Raw genomic sequence first — 13,593 nt, 5'->3', positions numbered from 1 at the left:
ACTCTCTGTTCCTCAGACAGACTCAGCTCTTTAGTCCTTTATAAACCTGTAGGAGACCCAGCTCTTTTCCTATAAGACCTAGGAGACTCTGTTCCTCAGACACTCTCTGTAGGAGGAGACTCTCTGTTCCTCAGACTCTCTGTTCCTCAGACAGCTCTGTTCCTCAGCTCTTTAGACAGGAGACTCTCTGTTCCTCAGACTGTAGGAGACCCAGTCCATATAAAGTAGGACTCTCTGTTCCTAAACTGTAGGAGACTCTCTGTTCCTCAGACAGGAGACTCTCTGTTCCTCAGACTGTAGGAGACTCTCTGTTCCTCAGACTGTAGGAGACTCTCTGTTCCTCAGACTTTATAAACCTGTAGGGAGACTCTCTTATAAACCTCAGTAGGAGACTCAGCTCTTTGTCCTCAGACAGGAGACTCTCTGTTCCTCAGAGGAGACTCTCTGTTCCTCAGAGGAGACTCTCTGTTCCTCAGACCTCTGTTCCCACTCTCTGTTCCTCAGACGGGAGACTCTCTGTTCCTCAGACAGGAGACTCTCTGTTCCTCAGACGGGAGACTCTCTGTTCCTCAGACAGGAGACTCTCTGTTCCTCAGACTCTCTGTTCCTCAGACAAGGAGACTCTCTGTTCCTCAGACTCTCTGTTCCTCAGACAAGGAGACTCTCTGTTCCTCAGACAAGGAGACTCTCTGTTCCTCAGACGGGAGACTCTCTGTTCCTCAGACAGGAGACTCTCTGTTCCTCAGACGGGAGACTCTCTGTTCCTCAGACAGGAGACTCTCTGTTCCTCAGACAAGGAGACTCTCTGTTCCTCAGACGGGAGACTCTCTGTTCCTCAGACTCTCTGTTCCTCAGACAAGGAGACTCTCTGTTCCTCAGACCGGAGACTCTCTGTTCCTCAGACGGGAGACTCTCTGTTCCTCAGACGGGAGACTCTCTGTTCCTCAGACAGGAGACTCTCTGTTCCTCAGACCGGAGACTCTCTGTTCCTCAGACCGGAGACTCTCTGTTCCTCAGACAAGGAGACTCTCTGTTCCTCAGACTCTCTGTTCCTCAGACGGGAGACTCTCTGTTCCTCAGACTCTCTGTTCCTCAGACTCTCTGTTCCTCAGACGGGAGACTCTCTGTTCCTCAGAGAGGAGACTCTCTGTTCCTCAGACGGGAGACTCTCTGTTCCTCAGACTCTCTGTTCCTCAGACGGGAGACTCTCTGTTCCTCAGAGAGGAGACTCTCTGTTCCTCAGACGGGAGACTCTCTGTTCCTCAGACTCTCTGTTCCTCAGACTCTCTGTTCCTCAGACGGGAGACTCTCTGTTCCTCAGAGAGGAGACTCTCTGTTCCTCAGACGGGAGACTCTCTGTTCCTCAGACTCTCTGTTCCTCAGACGGGAGACTCTCTGTTCCTCAGAGAGGAGACTCTCTGTTCCTCAGACGGGAGACTCTCTGTTCCTCAGACAAGGAGACTCTCTGTTCCTCAGACAAGGAGACTCTCTGTTCCTCAGACTCTCTGTTCCTCAGACTCTCTGTTCCTCAGACTCTCTGTTCCTCAGACAAGGAGACTCTCTGTTCCTCAGACAAGGAGACTCTCTGTTCCTCAGACTCTCTGTTCCTCAGACTCTCTGTTCCTCAGACAAGGAGACTCTCTGTTCCTCAGACAAGGAGACTCTCTGTTCCTCAGACAGGAGACTCTCTGTTCCTCAGACGGGAGACTCTCTGTTCCTCAGACGGGAGACTCTCTGTTCCTCAGACAGGAGACTCTCTGTTCCTCAGACAGGAGACTCTCTGTTCCTCAGACGGGAGACTCTCTGTTCCTCAGACGGGAGACTCTCTGTTCCTCAGACGGGAGACTCTCTGTTCCTCAGACAAGGAGACTCTCTGTTCCTCAGACTCTCTGTTCCTCAGACGGGAGACTCTCTGTTCCTCAGACGGGAGACTCTCTGTTCCTCAGACAAGGAGACTCTCTGTTCCTCAGACTCTCTGTTCCTCAGACAGGAGACTCTCTGTTCCTCAGACGGGAGACTCTCTGTTCCTCAGACGGGAGACTCTCTGTTCCTCAGACGGGAGACTCTCTGTTCCTCAGACGGGAGACTCTCTGTTCCTCAGACGGGAGACTCTCTGTTCCTCAGACGGGAGACTCTCTGTTCCTCAGACAGGAGACTCTCTGTTCCTCAGACAAGGAGACTCTCTGTTCCTCAGACGGGAGACTCTCTGTTCCTCAGACTCTCTGTTCCTCAGACAAGGAGACTCTCTGTTCCTCAGACAAGGAGACTCTCTGTTCCTCAGACGGGAGACTCTCTGTTCCTCAGACAGGAGACTCTCTGTTCCTCAGACTCTCTGTTCCTCAGACAAGGAGACTCTCTGTTCCTCAGACGGGAGACTCTCTGTTCCTCAGACGGGAGACTCTCTGTTCCTCAGACAGGAGACTCTCTGTTCCTCAGACGGGAGACTCTCTGTTCCTCAGACAAGGAGACTCTCTGTTCCTCAGACGGGAGACTCTCTGTTCCTCAGACAAGGAGACTCTCTGTTCCTCAGACAAGGAGACTCTCTGTTACTCAGACAAGGAGACTCTCTGTTCCTCAGACGGGAGACTCTCTGTTCCTCAGACAAGGAGACTCTCTGTTCCTCAGACAAGGAGACTCTCTGTTCCTCAGACGGGAGACTCTCTGTTCCTCAGACTCTCTGTTCCTCAGACGGGAGACTCTCTGTTCCTCAGATGGGAGACTCTCTGTTCCTCAGACGGGAGACTCTCTGTTCCTCAGACAGGAGACTCTCTGTTCCTCAGACAAGGAGACTCTCTGTTCCTCAGAGAGGAGACTCTCTGTTCCTCAGACGGGAGACTCTCTGTTCCTCAGACAGGAGACTCTCTGTTCCTCAGACAGGAGACTCTCTGTTCCTCAGACTCTCTGTTCCTCAGACAAGGAGACTCTCTGTTCCTCAGACTCTCTGTTCCTCAGACGGGAGACTCTCTGTTCCTCAGACAGGAGACTCTCTGTTCCTCAGACTCTCTGTTCCTCAGACAAGGAGACTCTCTGTTCCTCAGACTCTCTGTTCCTCAGACAGGAGACTCTCTGTTCCTCAGACGGGAGACTCTCTGTTCCTCAGACAGGAGACTCTCTGTTCCTCAGACGGGAGACTCTCTGTTCCTCAGACGGGAGACTCTCTGTTCCTCAGACAGGAGACTCTCTGTTCCTCAGACGGGAGACTCTCTGTTCCTCAGACAGGAGACTCTCTGTTCCTCAGACAAGGAGACTCTCTGTTCCTCAGACAGGAGACTCTCTGTTCCTCAGACTCTCTGTTCCTCAGACAGGAGACTCTCTGTTCCTCAGACAGGAGACTCTCTGTTCCTCAGACAGGAGACTCTCTGTTCCTCAGACAAGGAGACTCTCTGTTCCTCAGACGGGAGACTCTCTGTTCCTCAGACGGGAGACTCTCTGTTCCTCAGACTCTCTGTTCCTCAGACGGGAGACTCTCTGTTCCTCAGACAGGAGACTCTCTGTTCCTCAGACAAGGAGACTCTCTGTTCCTCAGACAGGAGACTCTCTGTTCCTCAGACAAGGAGACTCTCTGTTCCTCAGACGGGAGACTCTCTGTTCCTCAGACTCTCTGTTCCTCAGACAAGGAGACTCTCTGTTCCTCAGACTCTCTGTTACTCAGACAGGAGACTCTCTGTTCCTCAGACAAGGAGACTCTCTGTTCCTCAGACGGGAGACTCTCTGTTCCTCAGACGGGAGACTCTCTGTTCCTCAGACAAGGAGACTCTCTGTTCCTCAGACGGGAGACTCTCTGTTCCTCAGACAGGAGACTCTCTGTTCCTCAGACTCTCTGTTCCTCAGACGGGAGACTCTCTGTTCCTCAGACAGGAGACTCTCTGTTCCTCAGACAGGAGACTCTCTGTTCCTCAGACAGGAGACTCTCTGTTCCTCAGACAGGAGACTCTCTGTTCCTCAGACAGGAGACTCTCTGTTCCTCAGACAGGAGACTCTCTGTTCCTCAGACTCTCTGTTCCTCAGACGGGAGACTCTCTGTTCCTCAGACAGGAGACTCTCTGTTCCTCAGACAAGGAGACTCTCTGTTCCTCAGACAGGAGACTCTCTGTTCCTCAGACAAGGAGACTCTCTGTTCCTCAGACGGGAGACTCTCTGTTCCTCAGACTCTCTGTTCCTCAGACAAGGAGACTCTCTGTTCCTCAGACAGGAGACTCTCTGTTCCTCAGACAGGAGACTCTCTGTTCCTCAGACGGGAGACTCTCTGTTCCTCAGACAAGGAGACTCTCTGTTCCTCAGACGGGAGACTCTCTGTTCCTCAGACAGGAGACTCTCTGTTCCTCAGACTCTCTGTTCCTCAGACGGGAGACTCTCTGTTCCTCAGACAAGGAGACTCTCTGTTCCTCAGACGGGAGACTCTCTGTTCCTCAGACTCTCTGTTCCTCAGACGGGAGACTCTCTGTTCCTCAGACAAGGAGACTCTCTGTTCCTCAGACTCTCTGTTCCTCAGACAGGAGACTCTCTGTTCCTCAGACTCTCTGTTCCTCAGACAGGAGACTCTCTGTTCCTCAGACAGGAGACTCTCTGTTCCTCAGACAAGGAGACTCTCTGTTCCTCAGACTCTCTGTTCCTCAGACAGGAGACTCTCTGTTCCTCAGACTCTCTGTTCCTCAGACAAGGAGACTCTCTGTTCCTCAGACTCTCTGTTCCTCAGACAAGGAGACTCTCTGTTCCTCAGACAGGAGACTCTCTGTTCCTCAGACGGGAGACTCTCTGTTCCTCAGACGGGAGACTCTCTGTTCCTCAGACGGGAGACTCTCTGTTCCTCAGACTCTCTGTTCCTCAGACAGGAGACTCTCTGTTCCTCAGACAGGAGACTCTCTGTTCCTCAGACTCTCTGTTCCTCAGACAGGAGACTCTCTGTTCCTCAGACTCTCTGTTCCTCAGACAAGGAGACTCTCTGTTCCTCAGACTCTCTGTTCCTCAGACAGGAGACTCTCTGTTCCTCAGACTCTCTGTTCCTCAGACAGGAGACTCTCTGTTCCTCAGACAGGAGACTCTCTGTTCCTCAGACTCTCTGTTCCTCAGACAGGAGACTCTCTGTTCCTCAGACTCTCTGTTCCTCAGACAAGGAGACTCTCTGTTCCTCAGACTCTCTGTTCCTCAGACAGGAGACTCTCTGTTCCTCAGACTCTCTGTTCCTCAGACAAGGAGACTCTCTGTTCCTCAGACGGGAGACTCTCTGTTCCTCAGACTCTCTGTTCCTCAGACAAGGAGACTCTCTGTTCCTCAGACAGGAGACTCTCTGTTCCTCAGACGGGAGACTCTCTGTTCCTCAGACAGGAGACTCTCTGTTCCTCAGACAAGGAGACTCTCTGTTCCTCAGACTCTCTGTTCCTCAGACAGGAGACTCTCTGTTCCTCAGACTCTCTGTTCCTCAGACGGGAGACTCTCTGTTCCTCAGACTCTCTGTTCCTCAGACAAGGAGACTCTCTGTTCCTCAGACAGGAGACTCTCTGTTCCTCAGACTCTCTGTTCCTCAGACTCTCTGTTCCTCAGACGGGAGACTCTCTGTTCCTCAGACTCTCTGTTCCTCAGACAGGAGACTCTCTGTTCCTCAGACTCTCTGTTCCTCAGACGGGAGACTCTCTGTTCCTCAGACTCTCTGTTCCTCAGACAGGAGACTCTCTGTTCCTCAGACGGGAGACTCTCTGTTCCTCAGACAAGGAGACTCTCTGTTCCTCAGACAAGGAGACTCTCTGTTCCTCAGACGGGAGACTCTCTGTTCCTCAGACGGGAGACTCTCTGTTCCTCAGACTCTCTGTTCCTCAGACAGGAGACTCTCTGTTCCTCAGACAGGAGACTCTCTGTTCCTCAGACTCTCTGTTCCTCAGACAGGAGACTCTCTGTTCCTCAGACAGGAGACTCTCTGTTCCTCAGACTCTCTGTTCCTCAGACAGGAGACTCTCTGTTCCTCAGACAGGAGACTCTCTGTTCCTCAGACAGGAGACTCTCTGTTCCTCAGACTCTCTGTTCCTCAGACGGGAGACTCTCTGTTCCTCAGACAAGGAGACTCTCTGTTCCTCAGACAGGAGACTCTCTGTTCCTCAGACAGGAGACTCTCTGTTCCTCAGACTCTCTGTTCCTCAGACAAGGAGACTCTCTGTTCCTCAGACAAGGAGACTCTCTGTTCCTCAGACTCTCTGTTCCTCAGACTCTCTGTTCCTCAGACAGGAGACTCTCTGTTCCTCAGACAGGAGACTCTCTGTTCCTCAGACAGGAGACTCTCTGTTCCTCAGACAGGAGACTCTCTGTTCCTCAGACTCTCTGTTCCTCAGACAAGGAGACTCTCTGTTCCTCAGACAGGAGACTCTCTGTTCCTCAGACAGGAGACTCTCTGTTCCTCAGACTCTCTGTTCCTCAGACAGGAGACTCTCTGTTCCTCAGACAGGAGACTCTCTGTTCCTCAGACTCTCTGTTCCTCAGACGGGAGACTCTCTGTTCCTCAGACAGGAGACTCTCTGTTCCTCAGACAAGGAGACTCTCTGTTCCTCAGACTCTCTGTTCCTCAGACAAGGAGACTCTCTGTTCCTCAGACGGGAGACTCTCTGTTCCTCAGACGGGAGACTCTCTGTTCCTCAGACTCTCTGTTCCTCAGACTCTCTGTTCCTCAGACAAGGAGACTCTCTGTTCCTCAGACAAGGAGACTCTCTGTTCCTCAGACAAGGAGACTCTCTGTTCCTCAGACTCTCTGTTCCTCAGACTCTCTGTTCCTCAGACAGGAGACTCTCTGTTCCTCAGACTCTCTGTTCCTCAGACGGGAGACTCTCTGTTCCTCAGACAAGGAGACTCTCTGTTCCTCAGACAGGAGACTCTCTGTTCCTCAGACTCTCTGTTCCTCAGACTCTCTGTTCCTCAGACAGGAGACTCTCTGTTCCTCAGACTCTCTGTTCCTCAGACAGGAGACTCTCTGTTCCTCAGACAGGAGACTCTCTGTTCCTCAGACTCTCTGTTCCTCAGACTCTCTGTTCCTCAGACTCTCTGTTCCTCAGACAGGAGACTCTCTGTTCCTCAGACTCTCTGTTCCTCAGACAGGAGACTCTCTGTTCCTCAGACAGGAGACTCTCTGTTCCTCAGACGGGAGACTCTCTGTTCCTCAGACTCTCTGTTCCTCAGACTCTCTGTTCCTCAGACAGGAGACTCTCTGTTCCTCAGACTCTCTGTTCCTCAGACAAGGAGACTCTCTGTTCCTCAGACAGGAGACTCTCTGTTCCTCAGACAAGGAGACTCTCTCTAATATTGTTCATCATCTCTTCTCTTCACTTCTTTGTCTACTCTATTATAATCCTCATAAAGCAATGTTTCTCTCTCTCTCTCTAGCACGCTCTCTCTCTCTGGGGGGTGGGGGGTGGGGGGGTGAATCACTGAGGCAGAACGGACAGAACGGAAGAGAGAGACAGAGGGATGGAGCGAGGGAGGGAGGGATGGAGGGGGGGGGCCCAGTGACTGTCAGCTCAGGGAGAAGTATCCCCGGGGATGTGAGTAAAGGTTTTGAGGAAAACAAGAAAAGAGAGAGAGAGAGAGAGGAGGAGAGGACAGGGAATATTGTTTTGTTGTGAGGATGGTGGCTGGATTGTGGGGAAATAAGAAAGAGAGATGAGGAGGATGAAAGGAAAGGTGAGGAGAGAGAGAGAGATACGCTACTACTGTTCTGTTGCTCTCTGTTCCTCTGTTCCTCTCTGTTCCTCTCTGTTCCTCTCTGTTCCTCTCTGTTCCCCTCTGTTCCCCTCTGTTCCCCTCTGTTCCCTCTGTTCCCTCTGTTCCTCTCTGTTCCCCTCTGTTCCCCTCTGTTCCTCTCTGTTCCCCTCTGTTCCCTCTGTTCCTCTCTGTTCCTCCTCTGTTCCTCTGTTCCTCTCTGTTCCTCTCTGTTCTCCCTCTGTTCCTCTCTGTTCCTCTCTGTTCCTCTCTGTTCCTCTCTGTTCCTCTGTTCCCTCTCTGTTCCTCTCTGTTCCTCTCTGTTCCTCTCTGTTCCCTCTGTTCCTCTCTGTTCCTCTCTGTTCCTCTCTGTTCTGTTCCCTCTGTTCTGTTCCTCTCTGTTCTCTGTTCCTCTCTGTTCCTCTCTGTTCCTCTCTGTTCCTCTCTGTTCCTCTCTGTTCCTCTCTGTTCCTCTCTGTTCCTCTCTGTTCCTCTCTGTTCCTCTCTGTTCCCCTCTGTTCCTCTCTGTTCCTCTCTGTTCCCCTCTGTTCCTCTCTGTTCCCCTCTGTTCCTCTCTGTTCCTCTCTGTTCCTCTCTGTTCCTCTCTGTTCTTGTCTGTTCCTCTCTGTTCCTGTCTGTTCCTCTCTGTTCCTCTCTGTTCCTCTCTGTTCCTGTCTGTTCCTCTCTGTTCCCTCTGTTCCTCTCTGTTCCTCTCTGTTCCTGTCTGTTCCTCTCTGTTCCCCTCTGTTCCCCTCTGTTCCTGTCTGTTCCTCTCTGTTCCCCTCTGTTCCTCTCTGTTCCTGTCTGTTCCCCTCTGTTCCTCTCTGTTCCTCTCTGTTCCTCTCTGTTCCTGTCTGTTCCCCTCTGTTCCTCTCTGTTCCTCTCTGTTCCCCTCTGTTCCTCTGTTCTCTCTCTGTTCCTCTCTGTTCTGTTCCCTCTCTGTTCCTCTCTGTTCCTCTCTGTTCCTCTCTGTTCCTCTCTGTTCTGTCTGTTCCCCTCTGTTCCTCTCTGTTCCCTCTGTTCCTCTCTGTTCCTCTCTGTTCCTCTCTGTTCCTCTCTGTTCCTCTCTGTTCCCCTCTGTTCCTCTCTGTTCCTCTCTGTTCCTCTCTGTTCCTCTCTGTTCCTCTCTGTTCCTCTCTGTTCCTTCCTGTTCTCTGTTCCTCTCTGTTCTGTCTTCCTGTTCCTCTGTTCCTCTCTGTTCCTCTCTGTTCCTCTCTGTTCCTCTCTGTTCCTGTTCTCTGTTCCTGTTCCCTCTCTGTTCCTCTCTGTTCCTCTCTGTTCCTCTCTGTTCCTCTCTGTTCCTCTCTGTTCCTCTCTGTTCCTCTCTGTTCCTCTCTGTTCCTGTCTGTTCCTCTCTGTTCCTCTCTGTTCCCCTCTGTTCCTCTCTGTTCCCCTCTGTTCCTCTCTGTTCCTCTCTGTTCTTGTCTGTTCCTCTCTGTTCCCCTCTGTTCCTCTCTGTTCCTCTCTGTTCCTCTCTGTTCTTGTCTGTTCCTCTCTGTTCCTCTCTGTTCCTCTCTGTTCCTCTCTGTTCCTCTCTGTTCCTCTCTGTTCCTCTCTGTTCCTCTCTGTTCCTCTCTGTTCCTCTCTGTTCCTCTGTTCCTCTCTGTTCCTCTCTGTTCCTCTCTGTTCCTGTCTGTTCCTCTCTGTTCCTGTCTGTTCCTCTCTGTTCCTCTCTGTTCCTCTCTCTGTTCCCTCTCTGTTCCTCTCTGTTCCTCTCTGTTCCTCTCTGTTCCTCTCTGTTCCTCTCTGTTCCTCTCTGTTCCTCTCTGTTCCTCTCTGTTCCTCTCTGTTCCTCTCTGTTCCTGTCTGTTCCCCTCTGTTCCTCTCTGTTCCTCTCTGTTCCTCTCTGTTCCCCTCTGTTCCTCTCTGTTCCTCTCTGTTCCTCTCTGTTCCCCTCTGCTCCTCTCTGTTCCTGTCTGTTATTAACAGTTAATAACTGTTCCTGTCTGTTCCTCTCTGTTCCAGGAGGAGATTTCTCCGGGAGTCCCTATTCCCACCCTCAGTATTCCACATATAACGAGTCCTGGAGATTTCCAAACCCCAGCCTGTTAGGTAAGGCAACAACCACTCGACCAATCACGGACATTATTCAATCATCAATTAACCAATCAACCGTTCAATCTCAACTCAAAGACCTCCCCTATTTCTCCATTTAGTGCACTACTTTAGAGCCCTATGTGTGAGTTTGATATCAGGTTGTGGTTGAGGTCCAGGCTGTGCTGACCACTAGGTTAGCGGGGGGGGGGTTAGAGGTCAAGGGTTATACTGTAGTCTACACTGACTGTAGATTGACTGTAGTATTGTGTCCACAGAGATAATTAGAGGTTTGAACTTGGCGTTTTTTTTTGTTTTTTTTTTGTAGTTGCGTGGACTTTGAAAAGGCTTCCACCATTTTAAAGTAGTCGACCGGGTGGGGATTTCTATCGGGGGGGGGGGGGGGGATTGGAAGCGATCAGGTTTTATGATCAGAACAATGTCTTCTATGGTATGGTTCTATGGTAATGCTATGGTTTGTTAATGGTTTTAAACTATATGACCGCCATCTAGTGGCCACAATAAATGAATGCCACACAACACATAGTTCAGGAACTCAGCCCTGGAGGTGGCAGTCAATCAACAATATGAGATTGAGCCTCTTTTTCAAATATACATGAAGAAGAAGAACATGGACTACTTCGAAATGGAGGAGAAGGCCTCAACGGCCGCTTGCCCCCCCCCCTCCCTCCCGTGCTTTCGCAGACGCCATTATTGGGAGTTAACTAACCTTATGGTTGTGGTTCCGTGTTAGAGATTAAAGGTCAGGGGTCAGAGGTTATTAACCTGATGTCCTCTCTCTCAGTGTTCCAACAGGACTATGGGTCTCTTCTGGGGACTGAGATCGGATGTTCCTCTGGGCTCTTCACTGCCAGCCAGACGGGACAGATGCAAGGGGGGGGGGGGGGTAATGGCTGTAGGCTGTAGCTCTGTGGGGGGGGGGGGTAATGGCAGACTGTAGGCTGTAACTCTGTGGGGGGGGGGGTAATGGCAGACTGTAGGCTGTAACTCTGTGGGGGGGGTAATGGCAGACTGTAGGCTGTAGCTCTGTGGGGGGGGGGTAATGGCAGACTGTAGGCTGTAACTCTGTGGGGGGGGTAATGGCTGACTGTAGGCTGTAGCTCTGTGGGGGAGGGGGGTAATGGCAGACTGTAGGCTGTAACTCTGTGGGGGGAGGGGGGGTAATGGCAGACTGTAGGCTGTAACTCTGTCCACAGAGATAATTAGGGGGGGGGTAATGGCAGACTGTAGGCTGTAACTCTGTGGGGGGGGTAATGGCAGACTGTAGGCTGTAGCTCTGTGGGGGGATGGGGGGTAATGGCAGACTGTAGGCTGTAACTCTGTCAGGGGGGGGGGTAATGGCAGACTGTAGGCTGTAACTCTGAAGGGGGGGGTAATGGCAGACTGTAGGCTGTAGCTCTGTGGGGGGAGGGGGGTAATGGCTGTAGGCTGTCTTCACTGCCAGCCAGACGGGGGTAATGGCTGTGGCTGTAGTAACTCTGTGGGTGGGAGGGGGGGGTAATGGCAGACTGTAGGCTGTAACTCTGTGGGGGGGGGTAATGGCAGACTGTAGGCTGTAACTCTGTGGGGGGGGGTAATGGCAGACTGTAGGCTGTAGCTCTGTGGGGGGGGAGGGGGGTAATGGCAGACTGTAGGCTGTAACTCTGTGGGGGGGGGGGGGGGGGGGGGTAATGGCAGACTGTAGGCTGTAACTCTGTGGGGGGGGGCTGTAGGCTGTAACTCTGGGGGGTAATGGCAGACTGTAGGCTGTAACTCTGTGGGGGGGGGTGGGGGGGGGGGTAATGGCAGACTGTAGGCTGTAACTCTGTGGGGGGGAGGGGTAATGGCAGACTGTAGGCTTTCAGACAGTCGAGTGGAATTACCTGTAGTACAGACAGACAGACAGACAGTCAGACAGACAGACAGACAGACAGACAGACAGACAGACAGACAGGCAGACAGGCAGTCAGACAGGCAGTCAGACAGGCAGACAGGCAGTCAGACAGGCAGTCAGACAGACAGACAGACAGACAGACAGACAGACAGACAGACAGACAGACAGACACAGACAGACAGACAGACAGGCAGTCAGACAGACAGACAGACAGGCAGACAGGCAGACAGGCAGTCAGACAGACAGACAGACAGACAGACAGACAGGCAGACAGGCAGTCAGACAGACAGACAGACAGACAGGTGCTGACATAGTGATGAGGCTGACAGGTAGAGAGGTACAGGGGAGGAGGTGTCAGTGTGTGATTGATGGATATGACAGGGACAGGTATCCACGAGGGGAGTGTGTGGCACAGGGGATTAGAAGTAGCAGCGCTGTGTGTGTGTGTGTGTGTGTGTGTCAACTATAACAATGCTGCTTTCACCCAGCCACTAACTGAGTGTGTGTGTGTGTGTGTGTGTGTGTGTGTGTGTGTGTGTGTGTGTGTGTGTGTGTGTGTGTGTGTGTGTGTGTGTGTGTGTGTGTGTGTGTGTGTGTGTGTGTGTGTGTGTGTGTGTGTGTGTGTGTGTAGGGTCGCCGTACTACTACAGCGCGGCATCGCGAGGGGCGGGACCGGCTGCCACGGCAACTGCCTCCGCCTACGACCGCCACTGACCCTGCCCATCAATGATGAAGAGGAAGAGGAGGAAGAAAGGAGAGATAGCACCAGCACTGTCCAATACTAGCCTGCCTACTGACGGAGGAGAAACAGGAAGGAGGGAAGGAGGAAGGAGAGGAGGAGGAAGATGGGGACGAGGAGGAGGAAGATGAGGAGAAACAGGAAGGAGAGGAGGGGAGAGGAGGAGGAGGAAGTGGATGAAGAGGAAGATGAGGATGAGGAGGAGGAAGATGAGGAGTAACAGAAAGGAGAGGAGGAGGAGGAAGTGGATGAAGAGGAAGATGAGGACGAGGAGGAGGATCTGCTTTACATCAGTAAACTCCCGACTGCACGCTTTTGATTGACACTCGAGCCGACCAATCCCTGCTGAGTTGAGACACTGACCTATTGCTATTGCACCTGTTACGATAACGTGGATGGATGTACCCACAGAGACCGATCCCAGGTCAGATTAGACATTTTAACACCTAATGGGTAGGGTTAGGATCTGGGGAGGGCAAGCTGATCCCAGGTCAGATTGTTGGTATATACACCCGGACTATTCGACTGTCATCCCAGAGCTCTCCTGGTTGTCATCCTGTCCCTCTGACCAGGGACTGATTCAGACCTGGGACACCAGGTAACTAGACTGTCTTGGCCAATCACTGACATTAATCAATTTTAACCTCTATCTAGGGAGACGAGACACCCAGCAGAGTTAAAGACCCGGAGACATGGAGCTGGACAGTCTCCACATTACAGAGGGTCCCCTTTCTCCTGAAGTGTACACTCGTTCACTACTTCCCACAAATCTAAAACCATTGGTTTGGTTAGAGGCTTTTTGTTGTTTTGTTATACCATCATTTCCTTTGAACTCAGTGAAGGGAAGTTAAGAAAGTGTCCACTTTGTGGAAGAAGGACGGACAGACAGCCGGACGGACGGACAGACAGACAGACGGACAGACAGACAGACAGACAGAGACAGAGAGACAGAGAGACAGAGAGACAGACAGACAGACAGAGAGACAGAGAGACAGAGAGACAGACAGACAGACAGACAGACAGACAGAGAGACAGACAGACAGAGAGACAGAGAGACAGACAGACAGACAGACAGACAGACAGACAGACAGACAGACAGACAGACAGACAGACAGACAGAGAGACAGACAGACAGACAGACAGACAGACAGACAGACAGAAGAGGGACCTCTAGAGTTTCTGGTGAATAAGTTATAGAGTAATATATTTCATTCCCTTTTCGCTGCACTCAGAAGTGACTGTATAATTA

The 13,593-nt window shown here is 51.8% G+C and overlaps 1 protein-coding gene across 1 annotated transcript in view; it reads left to right on the top strand.

Moving 5' to 3' along the window:
• The window catches only part of LOC135530869 (paired box protein Pax-5-like), a 31,442-nt gene extending 19,058 nt beyond the window's left edge, over positions 1-12,384 (top strand). The window contains exons 4-6 of the mRNA XM_064959038.1: positions 9,643-9,729; positions 10,517-10,618; positions 12,237-12,384. Coding sequence (XP_064815110.1) covers positions 9,643-9,729; positions 10,517-10,618; positions 12,237-12,319 — 272 coding nt within the window. The 3' untranslated portion in view covers positions 12,320-12,384. The remainder of the gene's footprint in view (positions 1-9,642; positions 9,730-10,516; positions 10,619-12,236) is intronic.
• Positions 12,385-13,593: the final 1,209 nt, after the last annotated feature.

Source organism: Oncorhynchus masou, unplaced genomic scaffold (assembly GCF_036934945.1).
Source record: "Oncorhynchus masou masou isolate Uvic2021 unplaced genomic scaffold, UVic_Omas_1.1 unplaced_scaffold_1444, whole genome shotgun sequence".
Lineage (NCBI taxonomy): Eukaryota > Metazoa > Chordata > Actinopteri > Salmoniformes > Salmonidae > Oncorhynchus > Oncorhynchus masou.
The sequence above is the reverse complement of the archived record's forward strand: the minus strand, read 5'-3'. Positions and strand labels throughout refer to the sequence as shown.